The 24,160-nt window shown below is 39.2% G+C and overlaps 1 protein-coding gene across 10 annotated transcripts in view; it reads right to left on the reverse strand.

Annotated features, from left to right (window-relative positions):
• CDK8 (cyclin dependent kinase 8) overlaps window positions 1-24,160 on the reverse strand; it is a 135,278-nt gene that overhangs the window by 45,084 nt on the left and 66,034 nt on the right. For 5 of the 10 annotated variants that reach the window (XM_090028556.1, XM_090028526.1, XM_090028517.1 and 2 more), the window contains 3 exons: window positions 23,254-23,329; window positions 11,307-11,417; window positions 10,173-10,313 (listed from right to left, as the gene is read on the reverse strand). The exons of 2 other annotated variants lie outside the window; for them this stretch is intronic. In XM_090028556.1, coding sequence (XP_089884682.1) covers window positions 10,173-10,313; window positions 11,307-11,417; window positions 23,254-23,277 — 276 coding nt within the window. In that variant the 5' untranslated portion in view covers window positions 23,278-23,329. Of the gene's footprint in view, window positions 1-10,172; window positions 10,314-11,306; window positions 11,418-23,253; window positions 23,330-24,160 lie in introns of those variants that run through there. 3 more of the 10 variants (XM_090028570.1, XM_090028561.1, XM_090028588.1) reach the window with 3 other exon arrangements.

The following is a 24,160-nucleotide window of genomic DNA, read 5'->3' on the forward strand; positions in this document are numbered from 1 at the left end:
TTTGAAACAAACAATCTGTGTGACATTTATTCTTGGAGGCAGGTACCTAACATTTCAGAAGAGGGCTGCTCAGTGTCACCACACCCAAGTCCCTTCATTAAACTCACTCTATACAACTGCTTCCATCAGACTACGCCCTCCTTTCATAAAGATGACCTACCAAAGATTATCTATATTTATTTATAGATTTGATTTGGGTACTTATAATCCAGGAAGAAGCCCAAAGAAGTGAAGGGTTTTATTTGCTTTTTACACCTTAGAAATAGTGACGTTATCAACTTTAATCTGACCTGTTTTTCAGATGACAGTTGGAAGGTCTCAGTTGAAAATTCTGAGTTTTTAAACAAGAAATGAAAGACAAAGGTATGGAATGTATATTAACAGCTAAGACTTGGAGCCTGTCCTACACTCCTTGGGTGTATTGGCATTACTTGCACAAAGAACAGGAGCCACAATCAAATAAATAGATACCTCTCATTACTGCACACACTTTCATTTTACCTCTTTTTTCCTTTATCATCACAGAGTGATGTTTTAGTTATGGTAAAACTGGTGGAATGTATTATCTTACTGCATGCTTTCACCAAAACCTATAAATTGTACAATTTTAATATAATGTAGATACTTTTATTGTCCATTTTACTGTACTGTTTTAGCAGAAGCTGTAAACAAACTACAACTACTAAAGGCTTCCTCTGTCCAGAATGTTAGTCACTGAATTTAAATATTTAATAGCGGGGTCACCAACCTTAAGGAAACTATGGGCTGGAACAACCTAGCTCCAGAACAACATGAGCAAGGCAGCTTGGGCAGCATGCAGCAGTAAGGGGCTTTTCCCAGCCCCCAGCTCCAGCACAGGGCAGCTCCCAGCTGTGCTTATGCTTCAACTGGGGGAAGGGGGGTTGGAGCAGGGAAAAGTGCTGGTGGCATGAATCTGGGGATGTGAGAATACAAAAAAGCTGCCATTAATACCACTGTGCTTCTCAACTATATGAAAGCACTATGCTACAAAAAGTGTTAAGAGAAAGATTATTTTTTACTGTATCATTTTTGATTTTCTCCTCTAATTTTTATGCCTGCCAATACTATAGTGAATACATACAGAAGTACAGATCTCATGGTGAAAATACTGCACATTACATAATTGGAGTTGGTCAAAAATGCTCAATCAAAGCATTACAGAAAGACAACAGCACTCTTCACTGAGGCTACACCACTAAATGAGGTTTTAACCTACCAGCCTGCAGTAGCTTAAAAATTAAGGAATTAGTTACTTTACTTTTAACCTTCTTTCCCAAAGACTTTTTCTCTTCATGATTAGAGAGTTGCTTTCTCTAGGGAACTGGATAAGATTGGTCCTCCTTTGAATAACTGGCCACATATACATCCTCCAGGGAGAAGTTCTCATACCCTGTGGTTTGACCAAACCTGTGTTTTTGCCTTAGCAGTACTCACTGAATGTGCCACAAGGCCCACCTATTCTGATGCCTAACTGCCAAAAGGATAAAGGGTGGCATGCATTTGCTGTTCCTCAGTTTCTCTTAACAACCTGGCTAGACACGGAGCTGTGTGTGTCCTACTAATGGGAACCTTAGGAGAACAGAAAAATGGTTAAGTGCTCCCTAACACCTCTAAGAAGCACATGCGAGTCCTTTGGGTTTTCTAAAAGAAAAAAGTAACCGGACCCTTTTGTGGCTTGACACCTTACCATCTATATCAAATCTCCATCCCAGCTCCTTTCTGATGATGCTTCAGGCAATGCCATTTTGTGGCTTTGTCAACATTTGCTGTACATGCACTTATTTACTGCAGGGTAACCTCACTTCTGTTTTTCTTTTTTCCAGTGGAGGAATGGGATGGTACCCCTTTCATTTATCACGGACTTGCTCAGAACGGTTTGCTCTCTAGGCTTTTGACTGTGTCCGTGTCCCTTGGGTAATAGCCTTATACCAATATCTAACAGGCATACACAATGCCTCTTCTGTTCTGGGGGATTCTCATATCCCCAAGAATTAGTTAAATCTGCCAATTGTACAAGCTCAGAACTCGAGGGAAAAATTAGCTTCAGCTATTTCTCCCACATAAGTCACTAGACTCCATGGCTAACCCAAGATCAAAAGACCTTGCCCAAGTACTGGCAAAAGATCAACACCCAACCTTCTCAATGTCACCAGGACTGGCACTCTTACGCCAGTCCAGGTTAAGATCTAGATCTATAGACAGGAGACACCAGAGGTTCCTAAAAATCTGAAGCTCTGGTCCCAATGTAATCTCTTCTGGCTCAGAGACTTGGCCCTGTGTAGTGACTACTGCAGCTCAGAGATGCCTAGAGATGAAAGTAATTATACCTTTTTTTCATATGACCTGTGGGTACCATTGTCAACAGATGCAGCAAACAGTTCTGCTCCAGGTCAGTATAGGAAAAATATTCCTTTCCATCCTCACTAGAAAAAAGGACTAGAGAGTGATCACCAAAGCTACTGGTGGCTTTGAACCCAAATGCATAGAAAATACAAGGAGCCCAGAAACATTTGCCTCTCCATATTATGGCAATGTGCAGGCTGCATTATCAAGTCTCACAGTCCTGCTGTCCCTTGCTCTGGCACCTGGTTTATTTATACTCCAAGCAGCAGGCACCTGGCATATCATTCTCTCAATTTCATCCTGAGACAGGGTAATTAGTTTGGTGAATGAAAGGTATGCAGAGTCAAGACACCCCTTGGAACATGCCAATTCTTAGCTTTCATTTGTTTCTTGACTATAGAAAAATAAAGCAAGTATTTTCTGGTAAAGAATTGAGAAAGACCACAACAGGGTCTCTTCCAGCTTCCTATAATCCTATCTTTCAATCCTAGTTTATGTTCTACTCTATTTACTGTGGACAACATTTCCAGTTTCTGAAAGGCACATCCAAGAAACTTAAATGATTGCTTCTTCAAACTTAGGTTAAACAGTCAAGAAATTATTAGTTTTTCCCCAGCATAACATTTGTCCCATTTACATGCAAGGTCACCAAAGTCACCTTTATTACTGTAAATATAATTTTACCAACCTTCTAATCTCTAAACTTTGTTCGCTCAAATTTGTTTTCCAAACCTGAAGGGCAGTAGTACAGTATATTTATGACTTGGAATTTTTATTTGTGCAGATTCTACAGTAGACTTTTACTCCTATTCATATTGAAGAGATCAAAAATGTCAGTCATCAACAAGAAATGGTTTTTGCTAGGTACCAATCAGCTACAACTAAAAACAATAGGCTTGCACAGGTATATTTGGACAGAATGTTTTGTCTACAGATGCAAAAGAAGAAAGAAAATTAGTTTTCTGACCAACATCTGCAACTGGGTCTCCAAAGCTGTTGGTTGGAAAGTGATTTTACCTGTAAGCAGCATATATTTATACAGAAATTATTAGCACAAATACTTAGATCATTGTATAGTTACTTGTAAAAACATTAGTACATTTATGGTTTCACAAGCATTCAAAGTCACACCAAAAAGAAAATTGAGAACACACTGCAGAAACACAAGATGGCCAATGAACCAGGCTTGATCTCTGACGGCAGCAAGTAAGCACCAATACCTTCACCTCCCACAGAAAACCTTAATAGTTAATACTGTATTGATTCTGTGGTATTTTAAATTAAAAACAAAAAATAATGTGTTTCTCTATAACTAATTTAAAGCAATAGAAAAACAGAAAAGTTCAAAAGACCAAACAAAAGACACTTTTCTGAATACATTGTGCTCTCATATGGATTCATGAAGTATACAAAGATAAATACTTACATACCGTAAGTACTTGACCACAAAATGACCCCCCCACCAGTTAGCACAGCGGGGTAGGAAGCCTCTTGTCTTACAATTGCACAGAAGGAAACCTCATTAAATACACTGTCTATCATTCAACTGCTGTCAAAAGCAACATGTGCTCAGTCATGGAACCCAAATATTAAGTTGATTAAACTCAGCCAACACCAAGCATGGCTATAAAACACAAGGCCCATATGGAAATCTACCACAAGGAAATGTTAGTGCAGCTTATCTAAGTAAGCTTTATGGTAGTACCCTTTGCATATAGTCCCTCTCAGCACTGACTTTTTCAAGTCAAGGTGAGCCACTATACTGAATACATTTTGATTTCCTCTTCACTCCCACAACTGAGCTGCACCTTTCTTCTCATTTCAATGATTCATGTTTCTTCACCAGCCCTACATGTCTAACAAACATCATCAAGTGGGGCCCCAAACAGTTCACCCATAATCCCTCTGTCACTCCCTCTCTTAACCTGTCACATCTAATTAGTGTGGCTCCACTTTTCATGAGGAGGAGCTGGACTAGTCTGCCCTGAGCCTCATCTGCATATATTTTTTTGAAGAATTCCACAATTCATGGCAAGAACACCAAGTTCCAGTCATAATCAGGGGACTCATTAGCACTGGATCCTTTGTGGGTGGGGTATCTGGAGTACACATAAACAGATTCATAGATGTAGGGTCAGAAGGGACCTTGAAGATCTTCTAGTCCGACCCCCTGCCCTGGGCACTGAGCAGTGCTGAGCTGTGGGGCTTGAAATGCTGTCGATTCTGGTGGGGCCCAGTCCTATGAACTACATGGTGAACCATGAGTCTTTTGGTTTTGGACTTAAATAATGCATAGTGTGTACTATATATAAGTAGGTACAAAAGTCCTGCTTAAAAGTAGGTTTATGGAGTACTTTTTCTAAAACTTATAGCACTTTTAAAAAAAAAGGTAAAATGCATCAATTCTGAATGAACTAAAGCTGATGGGTACCTGTAGTAAGTTGCCTGTATAGTAAATTGTTTATTTCGTGTGCCAGTGTTTTCAAATTTTCCCCTCACTTCTATGTGCTTAGAGAGAGCAAGGTCTGACAATAAGAGGGGTGGTGGGTGGGAGGAGGCAATGTGACCCTCCCAGATTTATTTTCCCTGCTTTAGCAGTGGGAAGGGGAAAAATTCAAGGTAAAGCTCCAATAATTAGATCCTATACCTTGAATTATAACAAATTTATACATTTTCCATATATAACATCTAATTATCAGGGGGTTGGTCTTATAGTCCAGGTCATCTTAGATCTGAGTAAATGTGGTCAATCAAATACCTTACAATTTAAAATTGTACCCAACAACTAAAGCTAGTATTTCAGCTCTTATAAATTTAGAAAAATCTGAAATAAAAAAAACAAAAAACAAAATCTCACAGCCTTCTTTAAAAATTAGGCATAGGCTATGGCAGAATAACTTTAGACATCTTCATTCCTCATTTTTTCTGAATCCCATCTATCTGATTATAGGCTTGAATATAAGGGAAAAAGCTACATCAGTTGTGCAAGTTATTACAGCAAAAGCTCTGTTATTTGGCATTCCCTGGAAATGGAGGGATGCCAGTTAATCAAATTAACCACATCAACGTGCCGGTGCACTACGTGTGTATGTCAGCCTGCCAGGGGCCAAAGAGGGGGACCCGCACAGGCTGCTTTGCCCCAGGCCGTGGTCCACAAGGAAGAATCACAGTCGGCTTGCAGCAGCAAAACCAGAAGTGGGACTTCTGGTTTCACTTTTGCCACATCCTTCAGAAGACTGAAAGATGCTGGTTAGTGGAGCTTTCTGGTTGGTGAAGTGCCAGATAACACAGCTTTTGCTGTATTTTGTTCCCAAAGATTAAAAAAAAAAAAAGCATCTATGCAAATTCTTTAAGATATCTCAAAACGCTTTCACACCAACCAAGTACAACATCTTGTTACTGTTTGTGGACACTACTATGAGGGGATGAGGCTGTTCAAGGGACCCTTTCCTAACTCTGATATAACCCCTAAGGGTATATGTGGGCAACCATTCCTGTGTCAAGAGTTCTTTTGTGAGACCATCATGGAGGTCTATATTGTCAGTTTTTGCTCTCATATACGAGGCTGCTGGAAGGTTACATGGAAGGTATAAACGCTGCAACAAGCCACTACTGATTACATTCAGCATCTCCCTTAACTGGCTCAGATGCGATAGAGTAAAACAAATTATCCAGAGCACAGGTGAGTTTGGAGAACTATCAAAACACAGGGAAGAATGCAATCTTGTTGGTGCACTGGAGGAAAGCAGTTAATAAAGTTGTCAAAACAACTCTCTCCACTGTAAAGAGGAAACCATCATGAGCAAGAAACGTAAAATTTAGGGGTATAATCCTTTGGGGGTGAATTTTTCCATCTGCACTTTGCAAGATGATGAAAATCAACATGCAAAAGGGATTAATCGTTGTGGTACACTCTACATACACTACCGTCCATCTTTATTCAGAAGCTGAAGACACTTCAGGATGTTACAACCTGTTTAGTTAAGCCAAGATGTATATCAGACCAGTGTTGTATTATCTGTATTAGTTTTCAACAAGTTTCCAGGCAGATTTTCAAAGCATTGGGACACAATCATCTGCTAACTGCTGCCTCCTCCCACATGTATACTGGTGTACTGTTAGCATTGAGATAAGAAGAGGCACTCAAGTTGAAGCTCCCTCTATATGAAGTGAGGCAGAACCACTGGCAGGGCATACTCTGTGAGGGGTCCCTTTGGAATTCAGTCTTGAAGCCAACCTTTTGGTGGAGAGTCTAAGTTAGTGGTGCTCAAACTTTTTTGCTTGGCAGGCCAGATGGGCAATGCCCAATCCATCTAAGGGCTGGATTTGGCCAGTGGCCTTTCCATCTGGCTGTGCAAAAGGGAATAAGGGAGGCAGCTTGGTGAGGGAAAAGGAGCATGGCCCAGCCCCTAGAAGCTGTACTATACTAGGGAGAGACACAATGAGGAAAGAGAAGTATGACTGAAAAGAAAACTGAGGAAGGACTGAAGACAAATAAAAGAGAAGTATGAACAAGTAAAGGAACAGTAAAGAACAGAAAACAGGAAGAAAGAGATAAAATAAGCTGGGAAAAGGCAGCAGAAGAAAAAAAAAAATCAGAAAAATGCTCTGAAGACAGATGAAAGGCTAATTAGAAAAAAAGCAGCAGAAGTATTCAAAGGAAGTTAGACAATGGCAGAATATAAACCATTAAGAATTTACATTTTCTAAAAATTAATTGACAGAAACAAAGACACGTAAATTCAAATATTTCATACATTTCATAGATTTAATACACCTACTACAATAAAAATACTAGTGTTTATACACAGTTTTTATCATATTCTAAATTAAATCACTCTTGCATGATTCCAATGGGAAATAAGCATTCTGGGGGCTGCAGAGAGAGAGGGACAGGATGGGACAGGAGGTACAGGAACATTACAGATTTAGCAATTATTGCCTTTCTGCAATTTTTACCATTTCATAAAGACCATCCTTCCATCATACATACCTATTTGTTAAAGCTAGTTTTCCAACTTCTTCCGTTATAAAGACAGCTTTAACAATGTAAATTAATGTTTCGCTGTAAGGTTAGTAGACAGCAAAAAATCACTGCTTCAACTTCAATGCCTACCTAGGAACATTTAAATACTAACTTTATAAAGACAACTTAAAATGCTTAGCTGGAAACAAAGCCCTTTTCAGAGAGAGAGTTTCTTCTGCTTTGAAGAAAAAATTTACTTTTCCCAGGCTTAGAGAACAATAAGTTACCTGCCTAGCTATCTTACTTATATTCTTCTAGTTTCTTCCACATCTCTTATCTAAATATTAGAATAAAATTAGATATATTATTTAAGATACTTAAGTTAACATACATACCTTATATTTGATATAATAAAGAAAACACATTTTGATTTCATTACAGTGATGGTGAAGGGGCAGGAGCAAAATCTAAATACTGTATTCATCTATCAATCAACAGGGCTCTGGCAAGTCAAAAGGCTGGTGTTTTAGCCCAGTACTGTCAAAAAGCCTTAAAGTTAACTTTTACAGGTATCTTGGGAGTGGTAATCCACGTTCAAATGTAAGTTTGAACTTCAATTATTCTACCCAACATAGGCTAGAAGCATACTGTTACTCAGGTTCTATTCTGCAAGTTCCAGCTTGCTCAAAAATATCCTTGACTCATTAGATGAAATGAGCATTGATGCAAACAAGTAAATAAGTATATTACAGACCCACTCTAGGAAGGAAAGTTTTCCACTGCCCCTGGAAAAACTAAATTAAAAACATCTCAGGCACACAGATATACCCTATTCTAATGTGTGACATGTACTTCTAGTTCAATGTATTTTCTAATAGTGGTTTTAGACGGGAACCCAAAAAGCAAAGGTCTGTGGATCTAGACAGAACAACTAGGCATAGCACAGCCTTGTTTTTATTTTAGGCCAACATTCCTCAAACTGTTGGGACAGCTTTTTGGGACCAAAGGGTAGCTCATATTTCAAGCCTCTGTGTTTAGGCTACTAAAAAAAGGCTGCCATTATAACAGTGGGGTGTTTTGTTTTGGATTTTTGGGGGAGGGAGGGGATGGAGTGCTGGGGATGAGGAGAGAGAAGGGGTGGGGAGGGGCAGGGGACACTCAGGGAAAGAAGAAATTAAAAAACATGGATGCTGGACTAAGACCACCAACTCATCTGATACAGGTCAAATAGCAATGGAATAATTTCGGAAACCTACTAACAGAGTGTGTTCAAAACTGCATGTGACAGGCTCTATAATAAAGTAGCAATCTCCTGAGCCATCCAGTTGACAACATAAATATTTTCTTGCACTCTGTCTATATCAGTCTTTAAGAAAAGCAAACAAAAAAAACGTGGTTTGTAAATGATCTGAAACTGCAGGAAGTCAAATTCTAGCAAAACTTAAGTTTTTGATGACAGTCCTCATTTGCTTCCTGTAACACTTGCAAGCATAATAAAAAGGTAAACAAGCAGACATAAAATTACAATACAAAGGTATCTTGTGTTATACAAAAAGATGTGCCTAACTAACTAGAAGAATGTATGTCATTTCTACACTTTTGAGATTTATCCTTCCAGTCCATAAAGTTGTGCAAAATATCAGCCACAAATTTCAGTAAAATGTCTAATTTCTAAAATCAGGAGAAAATTAGAAGCAATATTTATAAAGTACAATACTTTCATGAACAAAGTCTCTTTACATTTTTAATTCTCTGAAAATTTAAGTTTTGTAGAAGGTAAAGCTTTTGCATCCAGTTACAGAGTACTATTGGTACTGTTTTAAAACATTTACTAGGCATGGAAGTTAAAGATTAAATAACAATCATTAACTACATTTTGCAGTAAAATAATTAAAGCTAAAAATATGACAGTGGAGTAGCTAATATGCAGGACTGTATTTAATGCATTAAAATATAAGATATAGCACTAGTACTGTAGGCACATACATGGGAAGGATCAGACTGATTCTATGTGCTACTCCTACACATCACTGACATTTCAGTCAGGAGCTAAATTTTCATTTATAGCACTGTGTTTAGAGATTGCCTGAAAAAGTGTGCTATTAAAGAAAAGGATAAAAAACAGATTACGCAGCAAGAAAGAGCACTGCAGGATTCAGTTGAAGAGGAACAGATAAACTATTACGTTATGCAAAAAGTCTTGGGCACAGAAGAAAATAAATGCACAGTAAGTGGGAAAGTGTTTTCAGCTTCCAATGTTAAAGACAATTCGTTTATTAAACACTAGCTCAGGGAATGAAGTTTAAGTAAAACACGTTTCTGATAAACGGGTTTATTTTGAAAAAGACTTCAAAATTCTGCGGAACAACATTGGTAGCTTCTGAATACCTTCTTAAACTTATAAAATCAAGAGAAAATTGAACATGTAGTTTTACTTCAAAGAATTCCTTATGTCCAAGTATCACCCTACACACCAATACAATTACTAATGATTTGTGGAAGCTGAAAATATGTAACCAGAGACACGGTTTGTCTGTTACTTAAATAAATAATTTTAAAAGAGATTTAGAAACTCCAAAGAAGAAAAAAGAAAAAGGTGAAGTATGTCAGATTATCTTCTTAAAAATGGAACCACCCAATGCATATCAGATAATTACAAACTTTATACACAGAGTTTAAGTCTATTCACTGAAAGTTTAGTTGAGTACAAAATAAATATTTGCTAACATATGCCCTTAGTATACAAAGATCTCTGTTCACCATTGACGAGTAATAAGGAAACCAGCTATCTTTGTTCTCAAATCTTCTACCCCATGCTAATCCCCACTGCAGGTCAACTTACCAAATCCCTATGTAACACCCAGTTAGCATGCAGGTAGTGAATACCATCTAGGATCTGATATAATAAGGACTTCACCATTCCCCGAGGTAACTGAACTGGTTTCTTGTTTGCTTTAGAAGCTCTATGAAACTTGATTATGTGCTGGAAGAGAGAAGAGGAGAGAGAGAGAAAGAGGAGGAAAAAAACAATGCTTTGATCTGTAATGTTTTACAAAAAGAGAAGCCTCCCGTGATTCTTTACATGGGCTTGCCAGTAGCCCTTTAACCTTTTTTGCTCTAACTTTTTTTTAAAAAGTAACAACATTTCAGAATAAAATTACAAGAGCAACAGTATCTGAAAAACCATGATATTTGTTCTCATCAGAAAATGTTTGATAGATGAAGTGATGAACATTATCCAGATAAGCTTCTTATACACAGCTATTAATTTAGGTTTAAAAAATCAATTTCATAGCAAAGACAAAACAGCTCCCTTTCCAAACAAATGAAAACTTAGTTGAAGAATTTGAGATCAGATTTCAAATTCTAGAAAATTCAGTGAATTTCAGATGGGTAAATCTGAGTTCATTATTACTTCATTTTTCACAGATGAGCTCAGTTATAGGTTGATAGGAGATATACTTTTAGCAAATCCACTCCACTAGTACATTTTACCACTGATCTCAGTCCTTAATATGCAGTGTGCACTAAAGAGCCTTTCCTCAATTTGCCAAGCATGCTACACTGTTTTGTGATTAAAGCTACAGAAATCCAACTAGAAGACTGAAGCTTTACCAAAACACAAGTAAAAAAATACAAGATTTCTAACCAAAGTTGAATAACGTTACAGTACTCAGTTACTCTCACTTTCTGAGTAAAGCCACTGACATAATCATGATATGTATTTTCCTTTCTCCATTTACTACTTGAACTGCAGCAGATGCTAGAGTTTGCTGAGCCATATTTCTTGAAGTCCCCTCAGAAAAAAAAGACTAACAATGTAGCATTCCTTGCTGTCAGATGCAGTCCATATTTTTCTTTCACATTAATATCTGTCCCACTGCTATCTATTGTGGTACAGCATTTTTAAAAATGAATTTATATTTTTACTATGACTGAAACCCAAAGCCTATTACCTACAAGCATTTCACCTTACCCAGAGGTCATGTTCAGCATAGTCAAAGAGAAGCCACACTTTCCTGTCAGCATGAGACAGAAACACCTTTTGCAGAGAAATGACATTTGGATGCTTGAGCTCTCGAAGCAACTGCAAAATAAAGAATATCTGTTATACTAAAATTTGTGTAACTGGAAATTTTAAAAGGACAGAACAACTTATTTGTAGTTTAAGGCCCTCTAAAACAGTCCTTATAAAATACTCTTCAAAGCCTTTATTTCACAAAAACAGCATATGCTTATTTTTATTTTAAGGAAAGAATTCATTATCAACTTGAAATTAGACTGAAACTAGGGCAAAAGCCTCTTTAGGATATCGACACCCTTATTTGAATATACTTTTTGAGTTCTTACAAACTAAACAGTGAAGAGAGGTAATTAGCCATGTTAGCCTAAAGTTAGACAGAAGACAGCAGGATGGCATCTTATAGACTAACATATTTAGAGAACAGTGAAGTTAGTTAAAACTTCATCTTTTTACACAAGATAAAACACAGGTCTCTAAACAAAAAAGCAAACATTTTGCATTTCCCCCTTACAGGCTCCTGCTCATGATAATGCAATCTGACCCCCTAGTTTCCTCTTCACTATTCCTAATCGTCTGAAATCATTGCATTCTGGTGAAAATTATTTAGGGCTGGACTAGACTCCGTTAGGGTAACAATAAAATTAACAGTAAGGAACAAGTAATCTGATGAATTCAGTGACGGAAAATAAGATCTGGATCTAGGAGACCAAGCCAGCAGGTACAACAAGCCTGTTGGATCTCTATTGTTCATGTCACAATAATTCTGCAATTAAAGCACAACATTACTTGAAGAAACATTAAAAATATTTTACTCAAATACACTGCCTTTTTAGTTGGCTAGTTCATTTGGTTGTGGGCCTAGACTTAAGGATGGCTTAAGCAGCTGCACAAAGTACTTCACCCCAAAGCAGTTTCCTGACCTTGATTATCTTAACCCCTGGTTCCCAGATTCTCTCTCTCAGAATTGTTCCCCATTCCTACTTAGCACCCCAATATCCTAGATGCTGGTCTTTCAAACTGTCTTGACCACAGTTTCTGGATCTCAACCCTCAACCTTTTTTCCCCTGCCTCAGGCACTCCAGTTCCTGACCCCTGACTCTACTCCCAATTTGGGTCTTTGAATTCTCCCCTAGCCGATAACTGCTCACTGTAGCAGGCCACCTCAGTGTTAGCATGCTCCTTTGTCCCCCCCCACCCCCTTTTTTTTTAAATAAAAAGTTAATTAGTAAAGTATAAGAGTCATGCGTTGCTAGTTTGTGGAACGCAAATGCAACATTTATGGACCAGACCTTCCTTATGACTGAAAAACCATGGATAACTAACTGTATTTCATCTGCAGCATGTATTTAATAAGTTCATACATTAAGTCTGCCAGATAAGATCATAGTTTAAAAAGAATTATAACATGGCTAGTTTGAAAAGCATCAGTGGAGTTAATAAAAACAGTATATGAATAGAAGATACAGAAGAAAAAAAAAACCCAGCATTTTCTATTTCTAAAATTAAGCCTGTTTCAAATAAACTGTTTCCTCTAGAAAGCCGGATGTAACTGAAAATGCAGTGCTTAAACACAGGGAAGAAAGCTCAAGCCAACCAAGCTCATCCCAACTGAAGCCCTTCTTAGCCACATGCAGCAACAATTCCAGCTCTTTACAAGAAGATAAGGAAAGAATGGATGTTTGAATAATTTTTTTTTGATTATCACTTTTCTTAGAGCTTCTAGAAGCCCTAGTCACTGACACTAGTATATTTGGTGCTGTGCAGACACAAATAGAAGATATTCCTGCACCAAAGAGTTTACAATCCACATGTAAGATAGTAAACTCAGGAATACCACCAACCCAACTGCTGTCAAGATTTCTGTAAGCATCATAGTGAAGGAAAAATTTAATCATCTGTCCTAGGTGTTTGTTGGCAGCTCCTCCCAAGTGTGAGGCAGCTTTGGAGAAAGCACAAAGGTTTTCATTTGACAACTTCATGAGTGGAAGGTGCAGGAGGGAGTCTAACATCATAGGCCAATGAGAACTAAGAGTCAGCCACTGCATACTGAATGAGAAATGATAGGTGTGCTAGGGGAGAAGACCTTGAAAATGAAGGCAAGTAGTTTGTGTTACAGAAAGGGGAGCAAACTGAGCAGAGTCTGGAAAGAACAGAGCTGATTAATCATCCTGTAATCTACTGAGGCACAAACATGATGTATTATGACAGGAGAGAAATGGAATCAAGTAAAGTACTTCCAGTAAAAACAGGAAAGTATTAATGCCAGTGTGCAAGGGATTAGTGAAACCTCATCTGTAGGTTAGTCTAAACTGCAGAGATTAAACTGAGAAGCAAGTGAACCGACATTCACTTTTGATTCACAAAATTCAGCCACATGCTTGCACTCGCTGAGACCAGAAGCTGGAGGGTGCTAGAGAACACCTCCCAGTCACTGCCAAAGGGAAGGGGCTGAAGCACCTTGCTCCATCAGAGGGGGTATGGCCAGGCCCCAGCCCAGGGCTAGCATGCTGAGACCAGGGGGAAGGGCACTTTAAACCCCCCCACCACAGCCCACATGAGACCACAGCCTGGGTCTGCCTGGGGGGGAAGGGAGTAGCACCTGCCAGGCTTATGCACTGCTCCCCACTTAAGGGGAAGAAGAGGGCAGCCCCTCCCAAACTATTCCATGCTTGCTGCTGGAGCAGAGGGGCCAGGATCTGGGGCTGCCCTCCTAAGCAACCCCCTACTGGCCAGGGGCTGGGAAAGCCTGGGTAGGACTGCCCCCACAAGCAAATCCCACTAGTCAGGTTTGTCGGGGGGGGGGGGTAAGGTGCAAGAAAGGCAGTCCCTCTCAGGATGCTGCCCTCCCCCTGTACCTCAGAGCCAATGCTTAAACCCCCTCCCTGGCCCCAGTCCCTGCTTGGGTTTGGGGGAAGGGAAGTCCCTCCCAGGCTTCCTGTCCACCCACCCTACCCCCTCCGCTCCAGTGGTGAACAGCGAGTAGCCTGGCAGGGGCTGCTGCCGCTGCTAAACAGATCTTAGGGGCTCATGCCAGTGGGAGAGGGGGATTTAAAACCTCTTCCCTCACCACCACCTGAGCCTGCCAGCCCATGTTCCCCACCCCCTCTGCTTCAGCAGGGAAAAGTTTGGCAGGAGCAGTTCCCCCTCTCCCCACCCAGGCAGACCCAGCTGCAGCCCCAGCCAGGTTTCCCCCCTAACCCCATCACCAGCCCTCACTGCTCTGGCTAGGGAACAGAGGGGTGGGAAAAGCCCTGCTCTCTGGAGCAGACAGCACAGCACAGTCCAGTCCAGCCCAGCCCAGGGCTGCAAAGTATGCTGGGGGACTGTGATTTAACTTAAACATGGATGGGGTCTGGGACAGAAATTTCATAAGCTGGTTTGACCTAAATCAGTGAAGTCTGATACTACATTCAACCAGGTGCATCTTAAACCAGTTTCAGTCATTTTGAAACTGGTTTATGTGCACTGAACTTCTGACCTGTTACAGATTTAAACCAGTTTCTGATCACTCAAACTGGTTTATTTGTAACTTCTTTCCCAAGCCTGTCTGTAGCATGCAGCAGACTGGGGAGGGAGCAGAGAACACTACAGCAGACAAAGCAGGGATCAGAACACAGAGCAACTGATCAGGCAGGGCAAAGGGATCAGTGTGGTGCTTGGGGAGAGTATGGGGCTTACCTTATGGCATGCCGGTCATAAAGGCTGGCTTCCAGTAATCTAAACCATTGTTTGTGGCCTTTGAGCATGACATTGTAAATTTGGTTGCACAATGGGAATGATCCAAACCCTGCTTTTCTTAAAAACTTAAGCATTTGTATCAGCCCACTGCAATGGGACTGCCTTCAGGTTGAGGCCTAGTAGACCAGCTGCCTTCAACTACATCCTCTGTAATCCCAGAAGATATTTGTGTGAGCAGAAAGTGCTTTAATAGTAACTCCCTTGCTTGGTAACCATGGACTCCAAAGGTGGGCAGAGCAGGCACCCAAGTGTAGAAGAATGCCGGCTCCTCTCCCCAGCTCAGCTACTAACATCAACTGACAAGAGTGTTACAGTGGAGTGGGAAAGAAGGGAGATCTCAGCTATCTATGGCTTTCCTATGTTTCTGTTGTAAACCCTATGCAGATTAGGGTGGTCTCAGGAGCTGGTTTAGCTTGTAGCTTTGAGCAGAGGCACATAAAATTAATATGCTGGAAACTGAAGGCAGGGATTTACAGTACATCAGCTACCTTGCAGTAACTGCCTGTAGACAGTCTTACTCCAGATAAATAAAGACTAACCCAACCTATCTATCAATAAAAGAGCTAGGTGAAGAACAAAACTCTCTCACACATATTTCTGCCCAAACGCAGAAATCAGGACCATCCAAAAACCCAAGCTAAATCAAAGATCTGTTTCACTGAAAAGCAGAAATGTACACTACATTTCCTAACAGCAAACTATTCCTCACCTGCCTAAGATAAGCACCAATATTTGAAAATGTTACAGACAAATTATACTTGGATAGGTAGGTATGTGTCTTTTTGGTGGTTTTATGATGCTGTGCTTCACCTACGTAGCATTCTTTGGATGATCAGACTAGACCATGGACAGACTATATATATTTACAGAACAGGAATTATGTAGATTGAGGGCCCCCTCCCCCATGATAAACCCTGTAGTAGTTATTATGCATGTATGTTGCCAAAAGAAATTTAACATAATAAAAAGGACAGTAATATAAAAAAAGCATCACGAAAATATTACATAGGAAATAAAAAGACAAAAGACCATCTCATGCCAGAACCATTTGCTGGTAAGAGCAAATGGAAACGGGTTAGGCAACAAAGTGAAAAGCAAACAACAAAAAGTCTCCTAATGGGAACAGGAGGCAGGAACTGTGATGTGTGCTTGGACAATGTGTTGCACATTGTGGATGCTCCTGGTAACAATATTATTTTGTTACACCTGTTTCAAAGCCAAGACCATTAGAGGGTCATCTCATTAATTTTACTTCTTCACATAGGGGTTTTTCAGAAGAACTTGCCTGAAAACATGCTGACAACATAATGAATTTCAAAGCAAGATCAACTGATGGGATGGCACTAGTCTACACTCATCCCCCCACCAATACATTGTCTTGACAATTCCTTTACTCTAAGCACTTTGAAGTGTCACCTACTACAGTTTTCTGCAAAAACATCCTCTAAAAGAAGTGGAAGAGTTTTCTTCAATTATGGTCAGTAAGGGGGAGAGTGGAGAGGGGGCAGCACTGGTGTGTCCTAGTTTTGAGCAGATTTACACCATCTAGGCTAGTCACTCACTCCCTCTGCAACTGTCTTCCAATTTGTTGTATGGCTGGTTCATACAGCTGATGAGAAGTCCTGTTCTTTTATACACCTATAATAGTTTTCCCATCTTAAGATAAACTGTATTATTAGAAATTGGTTTGTAAATTCAAAAGTTAAAGCAAACCAGGATTTTTCTTTAGTTTTGTTTGTCCCCTTACTTCTCACCCACATTAAAGATTAAATAAAGCTCAACAAAAAGAGAATTAGAATCAGAGAGTCCTGTATATTCCTAAATAATTACAAAGAACAATATGCAAACAGGTTGCAACAGACCAGTTCAGCCACAATTCAGTGAAAGAGGGTTTTACATGTATTTACCATGTTACAGAATTGGGGTAGAAGACAAAAAAAAAAAATATGGACATAGCATAACACCAACACTGTATTTTTATTAAGATGATTATTTCAAATAACAGAATTAATGTCACATAGTGAGCACTGAGTGTACCATATCAAAATGAGAGTAAATTGGCTTATTTGCAACAAAATCTGTTTAGTCAAGATCCTAAAATTCTAGTAGGAAGTAATAAAATGCAAAAAATGCTCACGATTAAGCTTGTAAAAGGTAAAACGAGTTGGGCTCCTGCAAGAAGTGACTCAAGTCACATTTTAACTCAGAAGTCAAGTTCACAGCCCTACCCTGTATCCAGAGGCCCACAGTAATTCGGAGCTTAGCTCAGTTATATGGGTCTAATAGAGCTACTTGAAGGGTATGCTGAAAGCATTAAAATATTATTAAGATAACTCACCTGAAACTGAAATTTAGTGTCCAATACACAAGGAGATGTCATTCTAGCATTTCTCTGGTTTTGACAATTCAATTAAAAAACAAACAAACAAAATTTCAAGACTTATTCTTTCCAGGTGAAAAGCTATCCAGATGGCCAAAATACAAAACATCTGAACTACCAAGAAAATAAGTTTTCAAAAGGAAATGAATGACACATGCAATTCACATCTTCCTATTTCCTCCAAATACTGCAGTGCCCATAAACGCATCTAATAAGGTTCTCTAGAAAAAGCTATTTTTAATTAAGGCTGGCAGTTATTAATCCTACCCTGAAAATTCAGTATAATTATACCAAAGGCTTCTTTTTTAATTAGATGTACACAGATGGCAACTTACAGCATAGTATTACTGATTAGTGTTAGTCTGCTGGCATTTCTTTCTTCATATACGTGCAAACAAAATTAATAAGAACAATGTAAATAGACAAGATGGAGGGAAACCAGCAATTCCAACTCTAGCCTCACTATATACAATATACCCTCTCTAATTCTATATTTGTTCTGTGTTTACACACACACATTTACCATTTTTTAAAACTACTACTAGTTTTAAAAGGATGGAAACAATGCAGCTTTCAAAAAAAAAGTCTGTAATGTTATATTTAAGAAAGCATAACAAAGGATATTAACATTATGAAATCAAGTATACCAAAGTTAATACTAGTATTAAGGTTGCTAAGGAAACCTTAATTCAGCCCCCCTTGTGCATATGCATTATAATGCAATCTTTAATTACATGATCACATACTAGTTTTCCCTATTGGACTATTGCCTCATTTAGAGCACAAGATGGTTGGTGCTCTGAGAATGAATCAGTGTAAGGCAGCTGATGACTGATTCGTGCCCTCCATTGTTATAGAAGCTGGAAGGTGTAAAACAAATGAAACGGGTAACTGTTTCATGGGTAAGGCAGCTGAATGCTGCCTTCGAAAACTGGATTCTTTTACCACGTTGTTCTAGAGACAATTTTCTGATCATCTGAGAACCTTAAAACAGAAATTCAACAATGCGTAAACCATATTGACACCCCAACCCAATCCTTTAGAATAATCTATGAACGTGTTTGCCACATGACCTAATGCAGAGCTGTCCAACAGATCTACTGAGTTACTAGTAGCTGTAGTAGGTTGTTACTCTGTACGGACCAGTCACAGAGGAAGGAGAGGATAGATATATTTTCACAGCTATTGACGGACAGATATGAGAAGACTGGGTATATCTGGGTTAAACGAAAAGTTCTGTACAGGAGAGCACTCACACAGGGGTGGGCAAAATATGGCTCATAGGCCAGATCTGGGTTACCAACAGATTTTATCCAGCCAGTGGTAGGTCCCTTGGCTCCACCTAACCAAGGTGTGGCATGGTGCCCCAGCAGCAGCAGGTCCTTTCAGCTTTCACTGCCAGTGTTATGCTGCTGCCGGACCCTGCCCCACTGCCCAGGCACTCCAGCCTGTCCACCTTGCACCATTGCCAGGGGTGCCAGATGGAGTGGGTGGGCAGGGTCTACATGGAGAACAGCCTGGGGACTCAAGCAGACAGGGCATGTCCAGTTTGGGTGGAATGGAGCCACAGGCAGGCAGAGTGACATCTTGGAGCAGTATGGGCAGGTAGGTGGGGCTGGAGCCAGGGCCAGAATTACAAGGTGGTGACAGTGCGGGGCTGGGGTCTGGGGTAGAGCCATGATCTGCTTTGCCTTCATGTCCCTGTAATGGGTGCCAGTTCTGTGAGCAGGGCCGTGCCAGAAGCGGATCACATCTCTGCTCCAGGCTCCATGCTGTTACCACCCTGCAATCCTGGCCCTAGCCCTACCTGCTCATCCTGATCCCAAATGCCACTTTCTGCCCACCCATCCCATGCACCCAGCCAAGTGTGCCCTGCACGCAGGGGTCCCAGGCTAGTCTCAATGGAGACCCCAGAGCTGGGAATTGCTAGGCAGTGACAGCAAAGGGCTGGGACCCAGGTAAGAGCCACTTAGCGAGTTGTGGTGAACTGTTGTGGGCTGGAAGGTGGGATATTCTGACTAGACCCAGCATGGTGGTGGGAAGGAGGTCAGGGGGTGGAAATGCTGACCCAGCCCACAATTCACCAGAACTCCCTAAGTGGACCTCCAGCTCAAATAATTGCCCAGCCCTGCTCTGGTGGTTCTAGATCATTGGTTCTCAACCTTTTTGGACCACAGACAACCCTCACCGAACTACAGGAACACTTCCATGTTTTTTGTGAACTCGATGGCACACAATTTGAAAAACTAATTGCAGTGCTTACCTCCTTGAAGAGAGGCTGGACAGTGGGGGTGGGGAATCACGCAGGCAGAAGCAAGTCTGAGCCTGTGCTTATCTGCTTAATTTACCTACTCATCTCAACTCCCAGCACACTTCAAAAAAATCTGGTGGCACCCCAAGTTTGAGAACCACAGTTACAGATCCTTCTGCCTTTGTATTCCTAGCATGTCTGATTCCCATTTGTCCCCAGACTCCTGGATCCTATTGTGTGCCTTTTCTACTGCTCTGGAACACCTCATTCTGTTGTCCCTTCTTCCAACCCCTTCCTTACGCATGTACTTTTTCTCACCTCTGTATTCCAGTATTTCTGCCTTTTTCTAGTCACCGGGTCCTTGAAGCATGGAGCAGAGATAAAGCATAGCCTCCCTGTAACCTACAGCTCCCACATCTAGCACTCTATTAGTCCCTAGCAGTGAAGAATACTTGCACAAAGTCCTGTTCATCCCTAGGATAGAGCATACTGAACATAGATGGAAAATTTGGCAGCCAAACTCTAAAATCTTTACTAAGCAGCCGCAAACATTCAGAGGGTAACCTCAATGGCACAGTAGAAAGTAAAGTCCTGACACCACGTAAAATCCTCCCAAGCTAACTGCCCACTCCGATTCATGGATTCACTAGAACACAATGAAGCTGTTGAAAGAATTGCTTTAACAGATGCAAGTTACTTTCCCCCTTTCTCTCTGAACTGGCTGGAGTATTTTAGATGAATCTTTCAAAAAATTCAGCCTGAGGCTAATACTCTGCATGAAAAGTTTTAGCTGAGGTGGTTACAGTTCATCAAATTTACAAGCAACTGACAACAATCTTAAAAATGTGTAATATTTGGAAACCTTACCTACTGGCAGTGGCTAGGTGCACAACAGTTCAGAATACAAACATAAGTTTCCATCATCATGGAAAGTTATTTTAAACTGGGAAAAAACCTAACAGAAGGAAGTTCTTTTTCACACAACACATTAACTAAAGTGTGAAATTCACTGCCACAAAATCATGGAAGCTGACAATTTAGCCAGATTCAAAAGGGGATTGGACAAATACTTGAAGGAAAGGTGCATCAGTAGCTACTGAGCATGGGTATTAAGGATACAGACTCTTAATCAGAATTTCCTAGACATTAAATGCTGGAGGCTGTAAGTAAGGGGTGAACAGTGGAAAAAACTCCTCACTATCCCTTTCAGCATGCTTTCTGCCACTGTAAGACACAGGATACTGGGCAAAATGGACCTATGGTCTGATCCAATAGATGGCAGTCCTTATGTTCTAGGATCCTCCCTTACCTATTCTTCTTGAAAGTCACTACAGACATAAAGATGTTATTTACTGCCAAGTCTCTCATTAAGATACCATTTTTTATTAGAAAACTGAGCATCTTTAAGAAACTCTCTCTTTTCAATAGGTTTCACATCTCCACTTGATTCTGGGGAAGACTTATTATAGCCACAGACTCAGAAAATAAAAAAAGGGACACACCCAAGAGGTTTACACATTAACAGCAAGATTTTCAGAAACAATTAGTGCTCTGGGGGGGAATTTACTGTTTGAGTACTAAATTCAAGAGTTGATCACTCACTCTTTGGACATCAGCCCCTTTCAGGTATCTAGCTAAGAACTCAAAAAAAAAAAAAAAGCTAGTCACTTCATAAAGTGTTCACTCTAATCTAACATACTTTTTATTTGTTACCACAAATCGGTATTTAAAAAAAATTAAGCAATATTTTAACACATTTTTGCTATTAATTCTAATGTAATTGCATATTATCTGAAAAAAACAGTATGTTTCTGACCATTAAGCAGCCATATTGGTAATAAAAGCGCATAAACATGACCTTGAACAAAGCATTTTTGAGTTTATGCTGTGGGTAGCAGTAACTGACATTTTAACCAAAAAAAGAAAACAATATATGTAAGAGCACTGTTAAATCAAATTTGTGCAATGAAATCATTAGAAGTATTTTATTATCACAAACTGTAACTAGCGAGCTGACAGATATAAGAATGATCATTTTCAATAGTCTACATAATGAATAGATACTTTCCAGAAGCTGGAAAGTACTGAAACATAGCATTTTAAAAACAGAGTCAATGGAGCTGACTTCTTTATACAAAGTATTAGGAAAAACACTCCATAAAGACACAATATGTAAAAGGCAATCAGAAGTACATTGAATCAAATACATTCATTCCATTGTCTTTGGTATCTGCCAACACACTTTGGAGACTGCTTGTTTTAAAATTTCCCCTCGTAATGGGATAGCTGCACATTACATTTCAGAGAATACACTTTTGAAGTGGGGAAAAAGGAAAAGAAGAAAATAAACAGTAAAAGATTATATCCCAAACAAAAAGTTACTAGATAGCTGCCAATAATTTGTGTGATAAGGTTAACAATGATTTAAGGTGTTTCTTATTTTAATACAGAGAAAAATATCAACATTTTTATTTCAGATACCGATTAATATTTAATCACAAATATATTGGGGTTTATAAAAATAGGTTTATTTTTATAAAACAAAAAGTATCTCTGTGATATTAAATTTACAACAGCTAAGTTACTTTAAGACCTGAGTTTATTATATTATAAAATATTTACTTTAAATGAATCTAAAGCAGTACAAAAAACTGATGCAATTATTTTAAAGGAAGTCAGACCAAACTGCTTCAATGATTAGTTTGCTCGAAGTTAAGAAACCAATTGGAAGTTTAAAGACAGAGGTTTGTTTTCCTCTTCCAATCAATGAAAGCTAGATGTATATAAAGCGAGATCTCACCCATGTATCAGAGCAGTGCAACCAAAACCAAGTAATCAAATTCACTTAATACAAATAGTCCCTTTTTAATAAGTCATTCTTAAAAGCAAAGCATGTTTGGAAACATTTATTTTTCTTTTATATCCAGCACATGCTGTATTTAAGTTTTTTTATTTAACATTTTGTACACTTAACCAAAATTAATTTCCTATCCAAACAGAGCTTGACACAAAGGTAAAAACTTAATAACCATTCTGTAAAAAAAGAATCATCATTTGCTAACATAATAAAGATGCAAAAATTAATCTGAGTAAATGCATGTTAAACAATATCACTAATACATATATGAACATAGAGAAAGTTGTATGTTGATGTGCCTCTGGTAAGTGGACGCTGCTCGCTCTCTCTCTTCAGTTAACAAAGACAGCTCAAAATATTTAACCTTTACCAACCAATAATTTTTTGGGGAAAAATTAAAAAACAATACATGCCAACATTAAACTCAGCTATTTAAATCACAGGTTTAAAAATAATGCATGAAATCATACCATTGAACTGAAGAAAAACAAGTTGTTTTTAAGCAAGAAGTTACCAAGTTTAAGTCTTTAAGGGCATGGGGCTACTTTAAATCTCAGAATGTAAACATTACTTTCCAGATTCAGAAAAGCAGATAACTCATACGAACTCAGATGCATTCATCCAATCAGTTAATAAAATCTTACTGCTAGTAAAAAGTTCTAATATTACTTACTGCTATTTCTCTGCATGCAGACATAGAAATTCCAGTACCTTCTATTTGTTTTAAAGCATAATCTTTATCATCTTTCCTGTGAAAGAAGAAAAGAAGTTTTTTTAAAAAATGCACTGTGAAATAATAGTGAACTTTTCAGCACTATTCAGATAACAGTGTCTAGTCAATTCAGTCTCTGCACCTTGCATTCTTTTTTATTGTCTGATAGTTTTTAATTGACAGTTACCTTAAAAACAAGTGCTAGGCTATACAAACGAGCAACACTTGAGCTGATAAACTAACAGTAAAGTAACAGTTGTCATTACATAAAGAATGCTTAAGTTCTTGTAAATGCAATGACTTATAGTATAGTTATATTTAAATTCATCACCATCCTTTTCTACAATTTAGGGAACAAACAACTTATCAGAGCAACAACCTATGGCCCAGAGAGCCAATGAATCCAACCCATCAAACCAGGGCTTTGCCCATGCTGCATGGTGAGGAGCGTTGCCTGCGTTGTGCCTTAGATAGGCAGGGAGAGAAACAATAGTGGTTACCAGGTCCTAGCACCAGTCTGTCTCACATGTAAGCTGTGCCATTCCAGCCTGCTGCAGAAAAATATTGCTGACTGCTGTGTTGAAAGATAAAATTACAAATACATCTTACTACTCTGAAACACAGTAACTCTCCACTATATTTTAAAACAAATCATGAACACCCTGACTAGCCCAAAAACCACATCTATGAAGCCTACCTAGCCCTTCCTCTAAACCTCAAACTCATTTCATACTGAAAATGAGTTCCTAGCAGCTTACCAATTTTGACTGGTAAGTGCCCATTGTAAAATTTCAGACCACAGACCTAAAATCTACTGTTAACCATTAATAAGTGGGATACATTTGAAAGTGGAGCTTGGGAGATTTAT

The sequence above is a fragment of the Crocodylus siamensis genome, chromosome 1 (assembly GCF_052110815.1).
Source record: "Crocodylus siamensis isolate JL-2025a chromosome 1, ASM5211081v1, whole genome shotgun sequence".
Lineage (NCBI taxonomy): Eukaryota > Metazoa > Chordata > Crocodylia > Crocodylidae > Crocodylus > Crocodylus siamensis.